This window comes from Hyalella azteca, unplaced genomic scaffold (assembly GCF_000764305.2).
Source record: "Hyalella azteca isolate HAZT.00-mixed unplaced genomic scaffold, Hazt_2.0.2 contig5520, whole genome shotgun sequence".
In the NCBI taxonomy this organism is placed as follows: Eukaryota; Metazoa; Arthropoda; class Malacostraca; order Amphipoda; family Hyalellidae; genus Hyalella; species Hyalella azteca.
This window is the reverse complement of record NW_025935708.1, coordinates 159,511-184,446: the sequence shown is the minus strand read 5'-3', so window position 1 is coordinate 184,446 and position 24,936 is coordinate 159,511. Positions and strand designations below refer to the sequence as shown.

The 24,936-nt window shown below is 38.7% G+C and overlaps 1 protein-coding gene across 2 annotated transcripts; it reads left to right on the top strand.

The window, feature by feature from the left end:
• The first annotated feature begins 1,546 nt into the window (after positions 1-1,546).
• Positions 1,547-24,611, top strand: LOC108676508 (FACT complex subunit spt16). Of its 2 annotated transcripts, XM_047880505.1 has the most exons (22): positions 1,547-1,747; positions 4,945-5,127; positions 6,891-7,112; positions 7,458-7,597; positions 8,281-8,436; positions 12,382-12,550; positions 13,189-13,283; positions 14,036-14,222; positions 15,179-15,355; positions 15,731-15,929; positions 16,208-16,403; positions 17,164-17,433; positions 17,705-17,816; positions 18,242-18,424; positions 18,922-18,951; positions 19,139-19,214; positions 19,722-19,917; positions 20,292-20,388; positions 20,662-20,845; positions 22,330-22,456; positions 23,571-23,777; positions 24,342-24,611. In XM_047880505.1, the coding sequence occupies exons 1-22, from the start codon at positions 1,682-1,684 to the stop codon at positions 24,346-24,348; spliced, it is 3,279 nt and encodes a 1,092-aa protein (XP_047736461.1). In that variant the 5' UTR covers positions 1,547-1,681; the 3' UTR covers positions 24,349-24,611. The 2 variants fall into 2 exon arrangements, with proteins under 2 accessions (XP_047736461.1, XP_018020078.1); XM_018164589.2 differs by lacking the exon at positions 18,922-18,951 and having other exon boundaries at positions 1,548-1,747; positions 19,109-19,214.
• The last annotated feature ends 325 nt before the right edge of the window (positions 24,612-24,936 follow it).

Sequence of the window (24,936 nt, the reverse complement as noted above, 5' to 3'; positions counted from 1 at the left end):
AGTTGCTGGTTCGATCCCAACTACACGAGGAAATTCTGGTCAAAACCGGCGAAGTGACCGGATGGTTGGGAATAACAATATTAGAGCAGTGAGTAGAATGTTCAAAACCCCAGCTAGCAGTAAGCATTTTGGGATGTTTAAAATCGAGGACAGGAAAAATTTTACTTCTCAACGCTGACACTACAATTACAAAGAAATTCCAGCTACGCTTGAACTATGAGTAATTATATCTGACCATCGATGCACGTGGTGAATTTAACAATTTCACAATGGGTACAATATGCAGAATTCAAGCATTGTCTTTACACGTAATGGACAGCGTCTGTGTTACATGGCAGTGAGAACATAAAAATATCTATGATCTACCATGTAGACGACCTTGAAGTCATTGCCACCATGCACTGACGCCATATTGCGGTTAAATTTTCATTGACTAAATATGCCCGCCTGATCTGACTTGAACTTAATTACTGATGAATTATTTGACAAGTTATGAGACGAAACCCATGGAATGAGCATAATGGCACTTGATTGTGTTTCAAAATTTTAAGCAACTTAATAGGAAATACATTTCCTTAATTTAATTGAGCAACATATATGTATTTTCAAGTGAAAGGCTGTTTTTCAGTAACGATTCTGACACACGCCTGGAAGATGTTAGACACGAATACGTCAAAAAGTTTGTATTGACAAAATTGGTTTTTGAAATAGATATTAGTGAAGTTTCAATGAAAAAATTGAGTCAGAAGTTTTCTCAAATAATTATTAAAGCTTCTTAGGTACATACGAGAGACTCCATCTCTAAATCTATCCTATTTTCTTCATAGAAACTTGGTTTTCAGTTAAATTGTGTCATCAGAACCTTACGAAAAATATACCCCAGATAAAAAATTGACTGCTATAAGTTAAAGGGAAATGTTGAATCAGTTCTACCTAAAAGTAGTTGAAATGATTTATGCTGTAAAATTGCTAGATGTAACTATACATTTGTCGCAGTTACATTTCCAGGTCAACGATTCTGGCAAGATTTTATGGATAATAGCACAGCGTAATGGCGATACCTAGTAATAGTCATTTCAGAATCATATTAAATATTCTTATCCTTAACCAAGTGTTATTGCGATTTGTTTACATAAGTGCGTTCAAAAACAATCACGGTTTGCTGTGAGTGATAGGATATAGCGGTTTCAGCGTTTATTTGGCCGCAGGCTTGTCGCCGATTCTTAACATCGCAAAACATTGACAGAAGGTTGGGGTCTCGAACTCGTAATTCACTGCTCCAATTTTGCATTGCTCAACCACCACGCCTCCATGACGATTCTGACCAGAAACTGACTCACAGACCTGGGACGAACCCGCAACACTCATCTGCATTTATGTAATTATCATTAGGTCACAGCTTAAACAATCAAATCACAGATTAAATTACAAATACACAATCCATATTTGAAAATAATTAAAAAATATTTACAGAGTTAGTTATTTACTAGAGAGAACATAAATGTTTCGCACGATTTCGGAAGGCTCTTAGGTTTCTGAGTTACTCAAAAGAGACCAAGAAGAATGAAATTCTGCTACCCGCGAATCCCGCAGTTTTGTTTTGGATTCATTTTACCAGTGCTTTTTCATGATAGATCTTCATTCTGCAATCTAACGCCGGGGACGCGAATGGTCGATCAAGATGTCAATTCAAATTGACAAAGAAACTTTCTTCCGAAGAGTTCAAAAAATATACACAGCATGGAAAGTGAGTATAAAGATTTACATTGTTTTGAAAACTTTTCGTTAAGTGATCGTTGTGCAATTTTATTTATTTTTTGTTGCAGTTTATAATGCAGTGAATGCACTGTGATTGTATGTTTTGCAGAAACTTAGGAGTATTGAATTATTTATAGGCCTCGTATATAAATTATGGTTCTCATTTAAGTTTGCTCTGTGAAATGGCTCGGAAATTATGATTTATAGTTGTTAACTTGTTGGCCTCAGGTCAGGCCTGTAGTGTTGTCTAATATAGGCTATGAAATTATGAATGTAGGTAAAACCAATTTCATTCAAGAGAATTTTGGAAAATTCTCTGAAAATCAAGTGTAAAAATTTGCTTTCTGGTCAATTTTTAATAATTGTACATGAAATTGTACTCATTTCCTTAATTTCGTGAAAAAACTCAGCAAGGGCATCAAAATGGGATAAACTGAGAGCAAGCTACAAGGCATGGGGCCCAGGCATTATTTATAGGGTAAACGCGGTATATTCCGACACATTAAGGACGCATCAAAAAATGAAAAACTACAAAAAAAAATAACCGTATGCATTACTCAAGTTCTGTTTCCCTACTGAACATTCACACTTATTGTCACTGCAAACCTATCTCCTCCCAGAGTTTTTAAGCTACAGCAATGAGTAATATACCGCTCGATTCGCAAATAAAAGATCTAGAGATTGGTCGAAGCTTTTTTTCATTTTCGTTATAGTTTTGAAAATATTTTGAAAAAAGGGGAGGGGAAATTCAAAAGGGGGGGAGAAACCAATTTTTTTTTGAAAAATGCCCACCCCACCCACAAAAATTAGAATTTTGAAAAACAGCAAGGACCAATCGATAGATATGGTCCTTAGGCATCGAATGATATGCGTCTCGATGTTGTAGCTCAAAAATCATAGGAGGTGATAGATTTCTACAGTACCCCCTTTTTATCAGTTTTCTAAGAATTTCACGTTTTCTTTCACTTTTTTGGAAAAATTCCCATGAACAAAAAAGTCTTAGATTTATTTTTTACATATGTGTACTAAGTTTCAAAGTTATCTGTCGGTAATTAACCGAAATAGAATTTCCATAAGAAATTGACATTGCCATTGGAAATTGGAAATCTTATTTCGGTTACTTACCGACAGATAACTTTGAAACTTGGTACACATATGTAAAAACTAAATCTAAGACTTTTTTTATTCCTGTGAATTTTTCAAAAAAATGACAGAAAACGTGAAATTGTTGGAAACCGAAGTTTTTTTCTGTGTGACGAATTCATCACGCCAGGGCGTAAAGGGTTAATATAAAGGAAAAACTAGAGATGTGTCGGAATTACCCACGATGTCGGAATATCCTGCGTTTACCCTAAGTCATGATTTTGAAAAAAAAATTCATGTCAAAATTGGCAATCATTCATTGGTGGCTTTCACCCAAATTGCCATTTGCCAGAATGGTCAATTTTAAATATCAGGCAGAATTTGAAAATTTTTCAGGCTAAACCATTCTGGAAAATTGAGCTGAAGCTCAGGGTGCAGAGTTTGCAAGCTGCATTGCCAAGATAGGGATTTTCAGCCTAAAGTGTTGCCAGCCATTTTCAAGATGCGTCGCCAAGCCAAGCAATTTTAATAAGAAAATGCTGCTAACAACTTTGATTGTAAACCCTTACTCTCCATGCCCTGCAACACTTACTACACTCATTGTAACTGATTTCCGGATAAGCTTCACTGCATCCTGATCCATCCAACGTAACTACCGTAACCCTTACTGTGTGTGCTTGCGGTTGTTCGGATTTTCAACTATTTTCTAAATATGTCACCAAAGACTGGCTCTGGCAAATATCTGAAATGGAATAATTTCAATTCAAATGTTTTAGCAAGACCTTCTGAAAGTGTAAATTTTGCTGCTGATACATAAGCAAAGATTTTGCAATATTCACCCACTTTCTGCACCCTAGGCTGGAGCCATTGCATTAGAGTCGTTAGTCACTAAACATGGAGTCTGTTTGAAATTAAGATGTTTTGATGGTAAGCTTAAAAATACTTGAATCTTTATGCCAAAAGCCCATCCTTTGGCTTAGAGTTTGAGTTGTGCTATCCATTCTGAAAATGGTTAAATTCTAGGAAATGTTTAGTCATTTAGAACCACCAGGACATCCGTAGCACTCCAACGCTAATCACTCAAGGAGCAGGACAGCTGTGCGCTCCAATACAAGCAAGCTGGCAGCAGCAGGGCTGGAAAAGTCCTACTTTTTTCTAAAATATTGCGGCTCTAATCCATGGTCAGGAAGATGTGCATGGAAATTTATATTGTCATTTTATCAATCTGCGCCGTGTGCCAAGTGCCGTAATATGTTGGTAAAAATGCACTGTGCGCCATGCTCCGAAAGTTGTTTGAAGATGAATGCACGGCAACGGGCCGCAACGCCATCACACACGAACATATATCTGCATCGAGTTGACTAGATTTCTAACGTGTTGACCCAGGTTCTACAAGTCGGCACAGTTAGGAATTCATTATCCATAGATCACAATTTGGTTGAACATGAATTGCTAAACTGAAGAATAGAAGGCAACAATCCACATGGCTTGAGATTGGTGCCTTCTAATGAAAGACTGATTTTGGTAAATAGTACAAACCTGTATGTCAATGTCAGGAATGCGTTACATTCCCAACATCCTCCCAGCCGGTGAAATGGGTTTGCGCTAAAAAACCTGCTTGTATGGCAAGTGTCAGGGGTAATTTGGGATGCTTTTCTAATGCGTCTGGCACCTTACAAATTGCTTATTGAATTTTTTTGGAGATGCCATATGATAGCCCCTGCAAAGAACTAAGAAGACATTGGAAGTGAGCCTAAATTTTTTATGAAATGTTTTGTGGTAAGAAGTTATTGGCAAAAAATACTAAAATTGTCCCTTACTACCCTGTATTATATGGTATACCTATGCCAAAATCAATGTTTATGTCTTTTAAGCTCTAAAATCTAAACATCTGTAATAGCTTTGAGCAATTGTTTATTATCTAGTAATTTTTGTTATAAATACTAAATTATGTTTGTTTTCAATGTTGCTTTAACCATCACCTTGGAAGATTATCTCTATTTATAAAAATAGCGATTAAGAATGAATGAAAATAAATTAATGGTGAAGAAACGGAACCATTTTTTCAACTGCTTACATACTTACAATTGTTTACATTGACAGAGTGAGAAGGATGGCGGAGAAGCCAGCAAGTGCGATGCTCTGGTCTCGTGTGTGGGGGCTGATCAAGAGGTGATCTACAGCAAGTCAACGGCTACACAGACATGGCTGCTCGGGTACGAGCTCACCGATACTATCATGGTCTTGTGCGAGGACAAGCTCTACTTCCTGGCCAGCAAGAAGAAAGTAAGAATTTTTTGATTGTAGTGTTGAAAATAAGAAAGAGATGAGAGGTACTCAAATTTTGTGAAGAGTTGCAACAGAGTTGTCTGCTTGTTGAATTTTGTACACATGTATTGGTAAAAAAATAGATTAGACAACTTTGAATTTTGTGAAGAATTGCAACAAATTGTGTGCTTACGATTCCTTTGGAATTTGAAAGAGACGTTTAAAAGATCATTCTCCAACAATAATATTTTGTAACTTCTTAAGTTACATTTTTATAAATTTCAGTGTAGGTATACTGTAAAATGGGATAACTTTGACCACTTTTTTTTCAAAATGATGCCATTTTTTCACTAGATAAGTTAAACTTAAATTGAAACATGCAAAATACAGATCTATACTATAGCTTTACTCATCATAAATTGCTGGCTCCTGCCTCTCATAGTTTTGATGTAACTTCAAAAAAAGTGATGGTCTTTGTTACCCCAGCTCTTGGGGTTTCTTTGACCAGGTGGTAAAATCAATTTTATTTTATGGTAAAATAATTCCAAATAACTCCAGGTTATGGTGCATTGTAGTAGAACTCTTCTAGTTACATATGCAAAAGGCTAATTTTAGGAAAGTGTCATAGTTTGCAAATGGGGGGCACCGCCCCCCAATGGGCGAAATGTGACCACCTAATGGCAGCCATGACAGGGTAACATTGACCGGTTTGGAAATTAAGTTAAAATTACCATATATAAGACTCTGTAGAGTCTGAAACATAAAGAAAAAACCTTAATAGGTGTATCAAACATAAAATATGTTATATAGGTACCTACCTGTTGTAATTTTAACTTAATTTCAAGCCGGTCAATGTTACCCCGTCATGGCTGCCATTAGGTGGTCAAAGTTCCCCCATTGGGGGTCGGCGCCCCCCATTTGCAAACTATGACACTTTCCTAAAATTTGTCTTTTGCATACATAAAATTCTACTACAATGCATCAAAACCTGGAGTTATTTTACCAAAAAATAAAAAAATTGGAGGGGGTACTCCAACAGGCTTTAAATAATAGCTCTTTTTTTGTGGGTCACATTATCAAATTTTTAACCTATTAGATATGCAAACTTATTAAATCTTTCTATTGTGTTACGTAGCCTCAGTATTAGGCCTTTGATGGCCATTAACAAAATTTTTCTATGTCAAATCGTTTTTGAGTTTTGGGGTTTTTTGTTAAAAAAATGAAAAGTGGTCAAAGTTACCCCGCCGGTCAAAGTAACCCCATTTACTGTACTTTGAAAAATTGAATGAGCTTAATCCATTTAGGAGTACCTTATCTATCTAGTCATTGTGTGCTTGAAGCATTTTTTATGGTTTTAATTTTTTAATACCTATTATTAGCATATCTCTAGGTCACTTTGTTTGTGAAATATCTTGATTATATTGACAGCTTCAAATCCTAGAATCTTTAACTTTGATGAGTTTTAGTTGTTCACCATTAATTTTATTTTATAGTATGCAAATGAGGACAAATCAATGTATACAATTGATTTGTATCTTTAGTTTACTCCTACATTATGATTCTTGTACTAAGCTACAATATCACTATAGTGAGCTACATTCTTTTATGCATTCATATAATGTTGGAACTACGTCCAATGCAGTTTCAAATTCAGTAATTAAAATAGTTATCTTGCCAATTCTTTTTATTTCTATTATTTTCCTGATGATGATATCATTTTCATGTGTAGTACCATGTCATATCATTGGATTTTATTGTGCTCTCTCATTGTGTTTTTGCAGATTGAAATCCTTGACAGTTTGACAAAGAACAAAGATGACAAAGCGCCCACGGTGGTGACTTTGGTACGTGACAAAGCAGACAAGGATGCTGCCAACATCAAGACGCTGGTGGCCGCCATCAAGGCAAGCAAGAAGGGCAAGACTGTTGGGGTGTACGCCAAGGAGAAGTTCTCTTCTGAACTCGTGGACGCCTGGAGGAAAGCCTTGAAGGACTTTGAACAGGTGTGATATTGTGATAATTTGTGAAGTTGAACAGAAAATGGTTCCATACACCACAGTGGTCATGATTCAGTATTGCAGTACATTTGAAATTGTAACAATTCGAGTGTAGGCTTCAATGTGTTAATGATTAAGATATTATCCGTGTTAATGCAGTATTTAATTTTAGTGACAGATATTAACATTCACATTGCGGTATTTAATTTTGAAGGGGATAGTGATCATTTGTAATATGAAGGCTGCTTTCGAAATCATAAATATTACAGGTTATAGTGCTGTATTTGCACACAATAATGATAGGGAAAAATCAATATCTAGGCAAGATACTGATTATATTGGTGTTGGCAGGTGGATGTGAGCAACTGGATGGGTGTGCTGATGAGTGTGCGGGAGGATGGCGAGGTCAACACCATGAAGAAGTCGTCCCTGGCTACCGTGGACGTCTTCAACAAGTACCTCAAGGAGCAGCTCATGGACATCATTGACAGGTCTGTCTGATGATGATGATGCATCATTTATCATCCGATGATGATGCATCATTAACAGGTCTATCTGATGACGATGATGCATTATTGACAGCGCTATCTGATGATGCATCATTGACAGGTCAGGTCTATCTTATGATGATGATGCATAATTTGCAGGGATATCATCTGATGATGATGCATCATTGACAGTGATATCTGATGATGATGATGAATCATAATTGACAGTGCTATCATCTGACGATGACGGTGCATCATTGACAGTGCTATCATCTGATGATGATGCATCATTGACAGTGCTATCATTCAATAACTTGAATGCCGCACAATTGACAGGTCATTCATTTGATGAATAGAATGCCCCACCAACAGCAGCAATTTCTTTTCAGGTTTATCACAATGTTTACTCATGACAACAGACGATCTGTTTTATTATTGTGTCATCTCGTTTGCGCTTAACTAAGGTCAGCATTTTGAATAAAAGTTAATATATTTAATGCCCAATTTCAATAGCAATATTGAAGGTGAAACTGGTGAATTAAAGGTGTCTTAAAAACTTGTTCTTCTTATTCATAATTTTAAAAGCAACATTAAAGGCTGGATAATTGAGTATGGCTTCCAAGTTTGTTTATTTGATATCCAATTTGAATAGCAACTTTGAAAGCTAATGAAGTTAATATGTGCAGGGACAAGAAGGTGAAGCACAGCAAAGTAGCAGAGGGCGTGGAGGCGGCCATGACAGACAAGAAGTATGTTAGCGTAGACCCTCAGCTGTGCGAGCCTTGCTACCCTCCCATCATCCAGAGCGGCGGCAACTATGCCCTCAAGTTCAGCGTCAGCAGGTAACATCCTGCTGCGTATGTTGATGATGAATAATGCTGCGTATGTTGATGAGGAATGATGCTGCATATGTTGATGATGAATGATGCTGCGTATGTTGATGAGGAATGATGCTGCATATGTTGATGATGAATGATGCTGCATATGTTGATGATGAATGATGCTGCATATGTTGATGATGAATAATGCTGCATATGTTGATGATGAATAATGCTGCATATGTTGATGATGAATAATGCTGCATATGTTGATGATGAATAATGCTGCATATGTTGATGATGAATAATGCTGCATATGTTGATGATGAATAATGCTGCATATGTTGATGATGAATAATGCTGCATATGTTGATGATGAATAATGCTGCATATGTTGATGATGAATAATGCTGCATATGTTGATGATGAATAATGCTGCATATGTTGATGATGAATAATGCTGCATATGTTGATGATGAATAATGCTGCATATGTTGATGATGAATAATGCTGCATATGTTGATGATGAATAATGCTGCATATGTTGATGATGAATAATGCTGCATATGTTGATGATGAATAATGCTGCATATGTTGATGATGAATAATGCTGCATATGTTGATGATGAATAATGCTGCATATGTTGATGATGAATAATGCTGCATATGTTGATGATGAATAATGCTGCATATGTTGATGATGAATAATGCTGCATATGTTGATGATGAATAATGCTGCATATGTTGATGATGAATAATGCTGCATATGTTGATGATGAATAATGCTGCATATGTTGATGATGAATAATGCTGCATATGTTGATGATGAATAATGCTGCATATGTTGATGATGAATAATGCTGCATATGTTGATGATGAATAATGCTGCATATGTTGATGATGAATAATGCTGCATATGTTGATGATGAATAATGCTGCATATGTTGATGATGAATAATGCTGCGTATGTTGATGATGAATAATGCTGCGTATGTTGATGATGAATAATGCTGTGTATGTTGATGATGAATGATGTGTATGTTGATGAATGATGCTGTATTTATTGATAATGAATGATTTTGCATTTATTGATGATGAATGATGCTGCATTTATGAATGATGCTACATGTATTAATGATGCTGCATTTATTGATAATGTATGATGCTACTTATATTTATAGCAAATGATGCTGCATATATTGATAATGAATGATACTGTATTTATGAATGATGTTTCACTTATTAATTATGAATGATGCTGCATAGATTAATAAGGAATGAAGCTGCATTTATGAATAATGAATGATGCTACATCTACGAATAATGAATGTTACTGCATAGATTAATTATGAATGATACTGCATACTGTATTGATAAGGAATGAAGCTGCATTTATGAATAATGACTGATGCTTGCTACATTTCTACTATTGCTGGAAAAAACAACAATCAAATAAAAGAATGAAATTTCTGTCATGGGGCAATGATATGCCATGTGATTACTAAAACTCTCAATGGCAGCAGGGTTGTGATTTTTTTTATTAAAAAAAAATAAAAAATCAATGATTTTTTGCTTTTTCCATGATTTTTTTATTTATTTATTTGATTTTTTTTTATTTTTTCAGCTTTTTTGTCTTTTTGAAGTGTTAGTTTTTATGTTGCAATTAGCCTACTAACAATAACAGTATATGGATCATAATGGATGGCTAAAAAGGGCACTTATTTCCTCCAATAATGGCCAACAGGCCAAGGTGGTGTTTACCACTTTGGGATTTTTGGGCAAACAAATATTGACATGTCTATTCATTAGCTTTGTAAAGTTTGTATGGAGCAAGGTGATGAGCTAAATATTGACCATTTAACTGGCTTCAATATACAAAAACACTTCAGGAATGCAGATCTTCTAGACATTGAAGAGTCACATAACAGATAGGTAGCTGATAGCACAGTGCACAGCACTATCAATAGATCTACTAGTTTTATGTCCTATAAATCTACCATACTCTACCCTCTATACACACCGACTAGTAGCGACTTAGTGACTGACTGCACTGTTCCCATTTAATTCAGACCAATAAACCAATACCAAACATAAACTGAACGATAACCAAACAAACCTCAAATGATTTGAAACGAGACTTAAGTTATGAGAGAAGCTAACACTGTTTGAAATAAACATGTGCACAATTCAAATATTTTATATCCATTCACTGCATTTAATTATTTTATATATAGTTATGAGAAAAGCTAACACTGTTTGAAATAAACATGTGCACAATTCAAATATTTTATATCCATTCACTGCATTTAATTATTTTATATATAGTCTTATAATTGTAATTGTTTTGTTTCTCGTTTTAAATTCACATATTTAAAGATTGAAATTGAATATTTTAATTAGAATACTCGTATTAGGGTGGCAAATCTAATTGCCAATCTCAACCTCTCAATATACAAGGTGGGACAGAAACGATTGAGCAGTTTTGAGGTAAAATAAAAAAGTAATGGAGGTACATAAAGAAGAAAATTTATTTTCCTAGAGGTTAGCATAACATACCATTTAGAATACTTACGTTTTGAAAACAATATCTGGAAGATGGGGGCTGTTAGCTGCAATACACTGTTGGAGTCGTTCTCAGAGGAGGGAGTAACCATAACAGTGAATTCCAAGCGCTATGCTGCAATGTTACAAAATTTCTTGCAGCCCAGGATGGAAAACATTGTTGAAAACAAAGCATTGGGAGAGGTATGGTTCCAGCAAGATGGGGCTACAGCTCACACAGCCCGAATGTCACTCACTGTTTTGATACGCATGTTCCCGGACTCTGAGGGGTGATTTACAGTGGCCTGCGAGGTCACCTGATTTGAGCATTTTCAATTTTTTTCTTTGGGGATGTACCGAGGTTTAAGCCTAACGCTTTGCTACGCGTTGACGTGACCGCGACACGTAGTTGTCTTAGGAGGTCGCGGCGCGTCAATCGGCCTCTTCTTGTGTCAACCTCCTACTGAAATACATGTGCGTGTCCCTGATCGTGTTTCTCTGACTCGAAGACTGATACAGGGGACATCTAAAAGAAAGGGGTTCAGAAGTCGCCCTCACACCCTACCACAGCTAAGGGGATGGATTTTTGCAGCAGAGGTTATGGCCATGCCTCGCCATACATGTGAACGTGCTGTAGAAAACTTCCGAGAACGACTCCTAACAGTGTGATGCAGCTAACAAACCTTATCTTGCTGATATTTTTTTCAAAACATAAGTATTTTAAATGGTATGTTATGCTAACCTCTAGGAAAATAAACTTTCTTCTTAATGTACCTCCATTACTCTTTTATTTTGCCTCAAAACTGCTCAATCGGTTCTGCCCCACCCTGTATAAGCTAGCTAACACATTTAAATTGCATATTGTAATCAATATATAACAAATAGTCGAATAGTTAAAGACTACTTTTAGCCTTATAATAATTAGCTATATTATGTTATGTTAAATTAGCTAAGCTGCTAGCTATGTACAATGTATTGCAACACTTGATGCCTCTGTACCAAAAACATACAATTTATTGGAACCTAATACACACTAAAGGCAACAAGTTTATATACCAATTTGTCATTCATAGTACATTTATGCTAAACCATGAATAACAATACCTCAATATAAATTACTAATAATATGAATAACAATAATCAATATATTAGACTGCCACTCAATGTATTTAAATTAAATATATGAAAAAATAAAATCATGATTTTTTTATTAAAAAATCAAGTGATTTCATCACATGATTTAATCATTTTGATTTAATCATTGCCAACCCTGAATGGCAGTAATTTTGAAAGTATTTTAGACGGGTAGAAATTATTATAATTGCCCACAACTGCCAGTGAGAGTGTGTTCTTTTCTCTGGGGGGGATGATAATTATTAAAGTTGCTTGAAGCTTGTTAGAGTTACTGCAAGATTTAATTGTTTACAGCGACAAAAGCGTGCTGGAGTTTGGGGCGATCGTGGTGTGCCTGGGCGTGCGCTACAAGAACTACTGCAGCAACATCTGCCGTACGTTCCTTGTCAACCCTTCAGACAAGATGCAGAAAAACTACGAGTTTCTGCTCACTGCTTATGAGAAACTCATCGAGAAACTTAAGGTGGGAAGCTGTTGTGTAGTGTCAAACTTTGTGGCATTAGTGGAAAACTTTGTGTTGGTGGAGAACTTTGTAAGCTTTACACTGTATCAGTGTGAAACTAATGCTTTTAAACGTAGCAATACAAGTACTTCATCACTGCAAAGCTAATTCTTTACAAGTGAAGAATCACTCCTGTGTCGGTGTTCATACAACAATATTTATTATATTTTCAAAGAATTGCATCACTGTTTGAGCATTGCAGCATGCGTGAAGAGTTGATTAATAGTTGTAGCTCTACAATTCAATAATTGAATGCTATAAACTTTTTTGATATATTTACAGAAAGATGTTATCACTGTTGACCCTAATACGTTCTGTTGAAGTTTTAAACCTCTACATGATCACTGCTAACAATTTTTTAGTCATAAAGACTTCCTACTTGGTTAGAGTAAAATTCCTGCCACTTTGGTGAAAGAGTTTAGATCTTTATAGGATCACAGCATAGGCCTTTGCACCGCGAATACATGCTTAAGCAGACATACTGGCTGACTTCTAGTCTGTGGTAGGTGGGTTTGCTTGTAAAGCCGTCAGTGTTATTATGATCTTGTTTCTTTTTCTGTTAGTAGGACTTTAGCAATGAACTTCTGTATTTTCCTCAGGCCGGGCGTCGTCTGAGCTCCGTATACGAGGAGGTGGTTGCCTACGTCACGGAGCACAGGAAGGATCTCGTCGATAAACTCACTAAGAGCTTCGGGTATGGCCTTTAATGAAGCCTCAGTTTACGGTTACAATGTTTATCTAATGTCATTTGTATCTAAATTAATTATTTTTGCAATGATGTTGCAGAATTTTTTGCCTGCAATGCCTACTTGCTGAGCTCATATCCTCTCGTGCAGCTTGATGAAGGAATAGAAGAAACTTAGAAATGGCACGATGCTTGATGAACTGTTCTGTTATAGCAATCGGAATAATGTTAGTGTCGTGAAATTTCAATATCTAATGCGGTATGTATAGCAATAGTGACGACTGTAGAAATAGTGGTGATAAGCACTAGTAATGTTGGTGATGTTGTTGCAAAATGTTACAGGTCTGTAGTGTTGCTGTTATTTTAGGATATTAAATATTGGGACGGCAGAAGGAAGCGAGGTAATTGTGATGCTACAATAAGACAAAATCAATAATAATGTGGCTCCAGCTAAAGCAAGTGTGTCATGATACCAACAGTGGTGATGGTTGTGACGACCCCTTGCCATTGCAGGTTCTGTAGTCACGATCCTTGGCCATTGCAGGTTCTGTAGTCACGATCCTTGACCATTGCAGGTTCTGTAGTCACGATCCTTGGCCATTGCAGGTTATGTAGTCACGATCCTTGACCATTGCAGGTTCTGTAGTCACGATCCTTGGCCATTGCAGGTTCTGTAGTCACGATCCTTGACCATTGCAGGTTCTGTAGTCACGATCCTTGGCCATTGCAGGTTCTGTAGTCACGATCCTTGGCCATTGCAGGTTCTGCACGGGCATTGAGTTCCGCGAGTCAGCGCTGGTTCTTGGCCCCAAGAGCAGTGGCCGCCTATTGGCCGGCCAAATCTACAACGTCAGCCTCGGCATCGCTGACCTCACCAACGCTGACGCTAAGAACAGCACTGACAGCAAATACGCGCTCTTCATTGGCGACACAGTCCTTGTTAATGAGGTATTAGTGTGACGCAGTCCTCGTTAATGAGGTATTAGTGTGACACAGTTCTCTTTAATGAGGTATGAGTGTGACACAGTTCTCTTTAATGAGGTATTAGTGTGACACAATTCTCTTTAATGAGGTATGAGTGTGACACAGTTCTCTTTAATGAGGTATGAGTGTGACACAGTTCTCTTTAATGAGGTATTAGTGTGACACAGTTCTCTTTAATGAGGTATTAGTGTGACACAGTTCTCTTTAATGAGGTATGAGTGTGACACAGTTCTCTTTAATAAGGTATTAGTGTGACACAGTTCTCTTTAATGAGGTATTAGTGTGACACAGTTCTCTTTAATGAGGTACCTATTAGTGTGACACAGTTCTTTTTAATGAGGTATTAGTGTGACACAGTCCTCGTTAATGAGATATTAGTGTGACTCAGTTTTCTTTAATGAGGTATTAGTGTGACAAAGTTCTCTTTAATGAGGTATTAGTTTGACACCGTTCTCTTTAATGAGGTATTAGTTTGACACAGTTCTCTTTAATAAGGTATTAGTAATTAGTGTGACATAGTCCTCTTTAATGAGGTATCAGTGCGACACAGTCCTCGTTAATGAGATGTTAGTGGGCCACAGTCCTCGCTAATGAGATATTAGTGTGACACACTTGTCTTTAATGAGGTATTAGACACACCGGTCATAATCAAGCTATAGCGCTGAATTACATGTCCTTAGTCATCAACTATAGGGTGCAAGTCAATCTCATGGCCCATACAAGTTTAATTACTATTTTGATTACTGCACTGCATAAAGACGTTATATAACGTAAGATATTCACTCTTAATCCGTTATTCTGAGTGCCGGACTGCATATAGACATTACATAACGTAAATATTCACTCTAATCCGTTATTCTGATTACTGCACTGTATATAGACATTATATAACATAAGATATTCACTCTTAATCCGTACAGGACGGGCCGGGGACACTGCTGACGGGGGGCAGCAAGAAGAAGCTGAAGAATGTTGCGGTGTTCCTGAAGGAGGACGAGGATGGCGATGATGATGAAGATGAAGTCAAGGACACTCCCGAGATCATTGAGGGGGGCAGAGGGGGCCGGCGCAACGCTATACTTGATTCCAAGCTCAGGGTAACACGCTAATAAATCATTGATTTTGTATCAGAGTTAGAAACTTGTAACATTTATCTTATAACGATTTTAATTGCTTTTAATAAGAATATAAGATAATAGGTATCTAAATGAAAAAGTTTGTAAACCTAACACAACACTCTCAATCTACCACTGATATTTTCTACTATACTTTATATTTGCCGACCGCACATAGATTTAAATTTTTATTATGAATTTTTTCCATGTGACTTATATTGTTACCTTATACCTTATACCATGCACATGTATAAGCATCTTATTTTTTGTGCAGCAAAATAAGTCTCTTATCTGTTGTGCAATAAGACAGGGATTCGTGTAAGTCTCATTGCACCTATAATATTATATCACGGGCAGCAAGAACAATCGTCAGAGGAGAAGCGCAAGCTGCACCAGAAGGAGTTGGCGCTCGCCATGAACGAGGCTGCCAAGGAGCGCCTAGCGTCCCTCAAGGGCCAGAGCGGCGACACCAAAATCCGCAAGAGCAACGTGAGCTACAAGTCTGCCTCCTACATCCCGCGGGAGCCTGCCGTCACCTCCCTCAAGCTCTATGTCGGTCAGTGTGTGGTGCAGGTGTTTCGGCGCTAAATATACAAAGTTTATCGGAAGCGCTAGAAATCTTCACCCTACTACTACTATCTGGTGCAAGTGTTTTAGTAAAACATGATATATTTAGTTATTTAGCTAGAACGCTATGTAGCATATCATAGAATATTAAGTAAATTCTAATTCATATCAAGCAAATTCTATATAGCAATATCAAGTAGAATTTTTCAACACTAATACCATCTCAGTTATTATTCACACGAAGTGAATATCTGTGATATGCTGCAGATCGGAAGTACGAGACGGTTATTCTGCCCATCTACGGGCTGCCGGTCCCCTTCCACATCTCCATGATCAAGAACATCGGACAGACGCTCGAGGGCGACTACACTTACCTCAGGATCAACTTCTTCCACCCCGGCGCCAGCATCGGCAGGGGCGAGGTCTCCTTCCCCAACCCCGACGCCATCTTTGTCAAGGAAATGTTAGTATAATTCAGACTTCTATTCCCACTTATGGCCATCTAATAGCATGTCATTCATATTTCTATCTCACTTGACTCCTGAATAGCATCTATTCTCACTTGACTCCTGAATAGCATGCCAATCATACTTCAATGCTCACTTTTGACTCTCAAATAGCATGTCATTCACACTGCAAAGCTCATTTATGACTGTCCAAAATTGCATGTTGTTAGTATTTTAATTTAATGTAAATATTGAATCATAATGTGGTCAGCGTCCTTAATTTCTAAAATTGCAGAATAAATTTGTTACTAGTTGATGAGCAGTTTTTAAATTGTTGTTATTTTTTACGATAACTATAGGAAACAAAGTTTTTTTTCCTGCTTGGGAATATAAATATTATTTTTATCAATGTTGTGAAGCACGTCTTAGCATTTGATTGTCTCATTGGTGTGTCTGTAAGTATCTTCTCTGGATAATTCACAATGAAGATCTATACAATAATTGGAAGTGTTACTTGAATTGTGTTCTGAATCATCATGTTGCCTCTATTATATATGGCATGAAATGGTGCTTTCTGATGCGCTTACAGTGGCAGTGAGAAAAATTATCTTAGAACTTGTTCTTAATCCGATTTTGCTGTAATATTCTGATATAAAATATTAATGTAATTTTTTGTTGTGCAGCTGGAATATTCAAACGTTATTGATACGACTTATTTTTGTGTAGCTGCAATATTTGAGCCTAAATTATTGATATACCTAACCTCTTGTTGTGCAGTACATACCGCAACAGCAACAAGAAAGAGCCTGGTGAGCTGACGGCTCCTTCATCAAACCTCAACGAGGCCTTCAGGTTGATCAAAGAAGTCCAGAAGAAATTCAAGACGCGCGAGGCCGAAGAAAAGGAGAAGGAGAACCTGGTCAAGCAGGACACGCTCGTCATATCCAACAATAAGAGTAATCCTAAGCTTAAAGACCTCTGCATTCGCCCCAACATCGTACAGAAAAGGATCAACGGTACACTGGAGGCCCACACCAACGGCTTCAGGTAAGCTTTTTGTCTTCCTGATGGAAGCTCATGAGGCACGTGGTGGTGGGTTCTTATGCTGACTAATGTGAGAAGTCAGAACTGAAAGTCGTGGTGGCTGACGTCAACTTCTACAATACACTTTTTTGTTAAAGTTTATTTATATTGTAATTCTTTTATGTCACATTTTTAACTCACATTTCTGGACATTTCCAAACAAAATTCCTGTTGGATGCTATCACCGCCAATATTTAATTGCGCGTGTTATGCCCCAGTTGTGTTGATGTGCCAGGTACACGAGCGTGCGAGGGGACAAGGTCGACATTCTCTACAACAACATCAAGAACGCCTTCTTCCAGCCCTGCGACGGCGAGATGATCATCCTGCTGCACTTCCACCTCAAGGTGAACCTTCCATCTTGGCGGAACACTTCCCCTCACCCACACACACTTTTCCTTAATTCAAACACTCACCCATTCTTTTTGTGATTTTAGTATTTAACCTCAAAGTTAATATTTTACACTATTTATTCTTGACGAAGTACCTAGTTTGCTTAAAACAGACAAAAATTTCAAAATGTAACATAGTTCAAAAAGAATTTGCAACAATGTCACGTTGTATTATCACTCCTGAACAGCACACCATAATGTTAGGCAAAAAGTAGCATAGCTCTGCACTCACTTACCAAGGTTTCTCCACAGCACATCATAATTTTCGGCAAGAAAAAGCATTGCTCTGCACTAATTTACTAAGGTTTCTCCACAGCACCTAATAATGTTCGGCAAGAAGCATCAGAACTCTGCACTAATTTACTTACGTTTCTCCGCAGCACGCCATAATGTTCGGCAAGAAGAAGCACCTTGACGTGCAGTTCTACACGGAGGTGGGGGAGATCACGACGGACTTGGGCAAGCACCAGCACATGCACGACAGGGACGACCTCAGCGCTGAGCAGGCGGAGCGAGAACTTCGTCACCGCCTCACCTCTGCCTTCAAGAGCTTCACTGAGAAGGCATGTATTTCATCACCAACTGTTGTTTTATTTTGTTAATTATTGATAGTTTTTGTTATTATTACTGAGACTTCATTTGAAGACTGACAGACCTTGAAATTCAGGAATAAATTTACCCGATAGTTGTGTCGTTTTCTCGCACTACCCTCGGCCTCAAGTTCTACTCTACTTGTTAGACTTTACTTTTATAGTCTCAAAAATACTCATATGAAATAGTAAAAATTATCATACCAGCATTATAATAATCATTCATGGATGATAATGTATTTAATTATTTGTGCTCCATTCATTGCTGAATGCATTGTGAACTGTTCAGTGATGTCACGAACTGAAAAATAGAGTGCAAGCGATGCTAGAATTTAATGTAGTAATGATACTAATATTTTCATTGCAATTGATATCTAATGCTGCAGCTAATGATTGCTAATGCCTAATGTCATAATGATACTAAAATAGATGCTAATGTCTATTATCACGAATTCTAATTATGAATGCAGGTAGAGACGCTGTCTAAGAGTCAGGTGGAGTTTGACACGCCCTTCAGAGANAGTAATAGTACTAATATTTTCATTGCAATTGATATCTAATGCTGCAGCTAATGATTGCTAATGCCTAATGTCATAATGATACTAAAATAGATGCTAATGTCTATTATCACGAATTCTAATTATGTATGCACTGCAGGTAGAGACGCTGTCCAAGAGTCAGGTGGAGTTCGACACGCCCTTCAGAGAGCTGGGCTTCCCTGGCGCGCCCTTCCGCTCCACAGTCTCCCTCCAGCCCACCTCTGGTATAGTCTTCAGCTGCTTATTTATTAATTTATTTATTAATTCTCCATTGTTTTAATCGTGGAATTCATCTTAATGAGTGCCAGTTACGGATTCATTTTGTAAAGAAACTTAGTCTCTTACTAGTATCTTACGTCATGATTCGAATTTTGTCTCAATTATATGCACAGTTGTATTAATTAAGCTTTTGTGAGGATTCCAAATAAAGTCATGATTGTCCTATTCAGACAGGCTAAGTTTTGGGCGCGTCTGTCTGCATAATCCAAATGCTTGGATTATGCTTATGCCGTAACTATTTCCCTATTATTTGCACTGGTCCCTACATGTAATTGCAAATTTTGTAACTGTAAAAATTGTAATGTACAACAATCCACACTTGCACCATACAACAAGACGCACTCTATCCACCACAATCCACACTTGCACCATACAACAAGACGCGCTCTATCCACCACAATCCACACTTGCATATACAATAATACGTGCTCTATCCTCCATAATGCACGCAGGTTGCCTGGTGAACCTGACCGAGTGGCCGCCGTTCGTGATCGTGCTGGAGGAGGTGGAGTTGGTGCACTTCGAGCGCGTGCAGTTCCACCTCAAGAACTTCGACATGGTCTTTGTCTTCAAGGACTACACCAGGAAGACGGCCATGATCAACGCCGTGCCCATGAACATGCTCGACCACGTCAAGGAGTGGCTCAAGTCTGTCACTTATTTGCATCATACTATAAGATGTCATATACTATGTGATGAAACATACCACGTAGTGCAGCATAATATAAGATGCCATATACTGTGATGAAGCATACCACGTAGTGCAGCATACTAAATGGTGCCATATACTTTGATGAAACACACCGCGTAGTGCAGCATACTATAAGATACCATATACTATGTCACGAAACATACCACATAGTGCGGCATACTATAGGATGCTATAAAATGTGAAGAAACAGGCCACGTAGTGCAGCGTACTGCTACCTACCTTCCTTATGTCGCCACATACCATGCCGTGCCACATGCTAAGGGCTCCACATTGTTTGCATTTGCTACATAAACGGTTTCTTGTTGTGCAGTTCGTGCGACATCCGCTACAGCGAAGGCATCCAGTCGCTCAACTGGCCTAAGGTCATGAAGGCCATCGTGGACGACCCTGACGGCTTCTTCGAGCAGGTGGGGGAGTGGCTTGTGGTGCTTGAGGTGTGACGGGGGAGGGTTTATTTCAGGAGTGGCTTGTATTGTGGCAAGCCACTTGTGTATTGTGGCACTGGGGGAAGTGTAGGCTTGAAGGATGTGTGGGGGAGTGACAGGCTGGAGATGCTGAAGGACAGTATGCAGGGGCAGGTGTATTAGCCATGAGAGAATATTATGAGTATTAGATTTGAGCCCTGAAATAAATCTGGAGTTACTTTGATTTTCTCCGTCATTATTGTTCCCCTCCCCCAGGGCGGGTGGTCGTTCCTGGACCCCGACAGCGACGAGGAGGACGAAGCTGATGAGGACTCTGAGGAGGATGAGGCTTACAACCCAACCGACGTGTCCGACGAGGCCGCCAGCGACGCTTCTGACTCGGAGGACTACAGTGATGAGGCTTCTGAGGACTACAGTGACGACGATGGTGATGATAGTGGTGAGTTGGTGGTGGTGACGAGGAATATAGTGATGACGATGGTGATGATAGTGGTGAGTTGGAGGGACAGATGGTGATGATAGTGGTGAGTTGGTGGTGGTGACGAGGACTACAGTGATGACGTGACCACGTCAAGGAGTGGCTCAAGTCTGTCACTTTTTTTTTTGCAGCATACTATAAGATACCATATACTGTGATGAAACTTATATCACGTAGTGCAGCATACTATAAGATGCTATAAAATGTGAAGAAACATAGGTACCACGTTGTGCAGCATTATGCATACTTTAAGATGCTATATACTTCAAAAAAATACCACGTAGTGCAGCCTACCGCTACGTACCTTCCTTATGTCGCCACATTTGCTGTGCCGCATGCTAAGGGCTCCACATTGTATGCATTTACTACATTAACAGTTTGTTGTTGTGCAGTTCGTGCGACATCCGCTACAGCGAAGGCATCCAGTCGCTCAACTGGCCTAAGGTCATGAAGGCCATCGTTGATGACCCAGACGGCTTCTTCGAGCAGGTGGGGGAGTGGCTTGTGGTGCTTGAGGAATGACGGGTGAGGGTTTATTACAGGAGTAGCTTGTATTGTGGTACTGGGGGAATGGCAGGCTTGAAGGATGTGGGGGAGTGATATTGAGGAGTGACAGGGGCGGGTTTATTTCAGGAGTAGCTTTTATTGTGGCACTGGGGGAATGGCAGGCTTGAAGCATGTGTTGGAGTGACAGGCTGGAGGTGCTGAAGGACAGTGTGCAGGAGCCGCCGGATTAGCTCTGGGGTAATAGTCTTGAGTATTAGATTTGAGATCTGAAATATAGCAGGAGTTACTTTGATTTTCTCCCTAATTATTGCTCCCCTCCCCCAGGGCGGGTGGTCGTTCCTGGACCCCGACAGCGACGAGGAGGACGAGGCAGATGAGGACTCGGAGGAGGACGAGGCTTACAACCCGACCGACGTGTCCGACGAGGCCGCCAGCGACGCTTCTGACTCGGAGGACTACAGTGACGAGGCCTCTGAGGACTACAGTGATGACGATGGTGATGATAGTGGTGAGTTGGTGGTGGTGATGAGGTCTACAGTGATGACGATGGTGATGATAGTGGTGAGTTTGGACGAGCGGTGTAATTACGATAAGGGTGAGTTGTCAGGACAGGTGGTGTGATGACGATGGTGGTGAAGTGGTGACCAGTTAGGTGGTGGAGGAAATGTGCTTCAGCAGAAGTTACTATATACACACGCGAGCTAGCTAGCATGTGTATTAATAATATTATTATATATTTAGATTATTATTTTGTTATTATTACCACGCCGTGTCCTGGCAAGTATATCACTGCTCTCCGTTTTCTACCCTGTGTATTACTACGCGCACTGTTATAGCCGATGTATTACTACGCGTAGTTCACTGGCGTGTGCATGATGAACTAAATGTACTAGTAATAGTTATACCACCAGCAAGTTAACACCCTGTCTGGCCTGCAGGAGAGGCCGAGGGATCATCGGAGGAGTCAGGCAAGGACTGGAGTGACCTGGAGCGCGAGGCGGCGGAGGAGGACAGGAACAAGAACAACTACGACGACTACGAAGACGACCGCCATAAGAAGAAGACGTGAGATAACTTGATGCTTACTGCACCTGCTGGCTGTGCCTGTACCTGCTGGCTGTGCCTGCACCTGCTGGCTGTGCATGCACCTGCTGGCTGTGCCTGCACCTGCTGGCTGTGCCTGCACCTGCTGGCTGTGCCTGCATCTGCTGGCTTGAGTGCGGCACAGCTGGCTGTGCCTATGAAGGCTTGTTGTCTGGCTTACTCACCACACTTTTTATTCACTATTAACTTTATTAAAGCAGAATATTATTCACTATTCACTTTATTAAAGCATGGGCCCAAACTATCATGCTCAGTGCTATCCGTTTGGCTCGGCCCATTAGGGCTCTGTTGTTCCTGTAGAAAGCGGATGCATTTTTTTGGTGTAGTTTGAAAGTGTCGATTTGTTTGACTATAGGATAAGAATTTACATAATTATAATTATACAAAATTATATACAAAACTCTTCTGTGAAGATTTGTGATACATATCGAAAAAACGTCGCACTCCTCTGACCATGACACTTGGGCATGAGCATTGAATGCCTCTAATTCTTCAGGGTCCTTGTTTATTTTCTTTCAAGAACACCCTAGTGATACTTGAGCTGAAACGATGCAAGCGATACTTTGGAAAGAGGAAATTCTACGTACCTAAATAGGCATTTGACATTTTACACTCGCCAGCACGGGAAGGTGTTCATCCCACGCTCTGCTGTTCCATTCGCACTTCCTAACAATTTTCCCGTGAATTCGAACGTCGTGAATATGAATTATTTTCCTATAAACTCTCCACTCCAGTTTGCCTCATTAATCCGATGCGACTGCTGACTTCTGTTCATTTCTGCACGTTTTCTATTGTGGTTGTTGTGATAACATATTTAGTGTAAAAAATATGTTAATTTAAATTCTGCATATAATGACAAAATCTACTTTTGATGAAAGAACTTTGTCGCGTGTGGACTTTACTACTACTTTACTACTACTTTGTGGACTTTACTACTAAAAAAAAGGCATATTCACATGATTTTTTTTTGCAATGCACCTACGTATTTACGATGATTAATAAAACTTACCATGTTTTTTAATGATTTGGTTTTAATTCTCTTCATGTTCTAATTCTACTTATTTCTCCCCAACAGTCTGACCAAGAAGTCGTCTCACAGGTCCCCTGAGAAGTCTCATAAATCCTCGCACAAGTCTCACAAGTCCTCGTCGTCATCGCACAAGTCGTCTCACAGGTCCCCTCATAAGTCCTCTCATAAATCCCCTCACAAGTCCCCTCACAAGGACAAGAAACGAAGCAGAGATGACAGCCGCGACCACGGCAAAGATAAGAAGAAAAGCAGGTAAGACCTTGGTAATTTGTTTTTTTAGTAGTTATTCACCTATTTATTTTTAATTTATCTCATAATTGAGAAGCGTGGCCTTATCATACCTTATTTTTTATGTAATTAATTTGCCTGGTATTATCTAGCCTAATCCGTAATTTATTTAGCTTTAGATTTTATTTATAAATAAAAGATAGCGCGTTGTCGAAGCGCTATAAATTATGGCCACTTATGATTAAGAGTGCACGTAAGAAGCCTAAGTATTTACTATAGGTTTTTGAACAACATCTTGGATTCTATTTGACCATTTTCTCATATCGAGTGGTCTGCGTATGTTAGTTTCATCAGCTCTGAGTCGCCTAGCTTACTTTTTGATGTTAATTATAATTGAGCTGTCAATAAGCATCACTTTTGGCTAGAATCACTACGTTGATTTCACTCAAACTTTATTTTATTTCTATGTTATTATCACCGTGATTTGTCTGTGTTTCCTCTATCATCTCACTCGGTCAACTTTATAATTATTTAAGATATAAAAGTATTTAACACTCCATAAAAACTTCTAATATTTACTGTCCTCAGGCGCTGATGGTGAAGGACCGATGCTGCTCTCGCTTGGTCTCCGTCTGTCACCACATAGTGAAACATTTATTTTACCCTGTCATTGATAAACGGATACCAGAATTTTAGCCTCCTTGTTTTAGCCATTGTGCACATTTTTGGTTCATTTCCAGCATTGAAACTAGGAAGACATTCTCCTCACTGTTGCCCGTATCGGTGTGACCGAACCGGAGCTATTTTCTTATGTACCTTGTGTATCTCTTTAGTTGACGTAGTATAGAGTCATGTGAATTTTGCCTTCTTTATTTACCTTATGTTTTTGAAATACAAGTTATATCATGAAGTTCGATCATCCTTCCAGGGTAAATAGGAAACGACCGTCCGCGCCAGAATTGCGCATAAAAGTAAAAAGCGACTGTTACCACAAGAAAAATGATCATGCATTCTGGGTAATGCATGGAATTAAAAAACTACGAAACTATAATAAGATAAGATATAAGATATAATAAACTACGAAACTATTGTACTGCAAGTTAGTTATGTGTACTATTTTTATGGATATAATTGAGTGCTGCGTGGCAGTTGACAGCATTGAACGCCCATGGCAAGAGTCATG

Coding starts and splice junctions, on each gene's coding strand:
- LOC108676508 (XM_047880505.1), top strand. CDS start 1,682: ATGTCAATTCAAATTGACAAAGAAACTTTCTTCCGAAGAGTTCAAAAA. Junction 5,128..6,890: donor TCCTGGCCAGCAAGAAGAAA/GTAAGAATTTTT, acceptor GTGTTTTTGCAG/ATTGAAATCCTTGACAGTTT. Junction 18,952..19,138: donor TGTCTAAGAGTCAGGTGGAG/TTTGACACGCCC, acceptor AGTCAGGTGGAG/TTCGACACGCCCTTCAGAGA.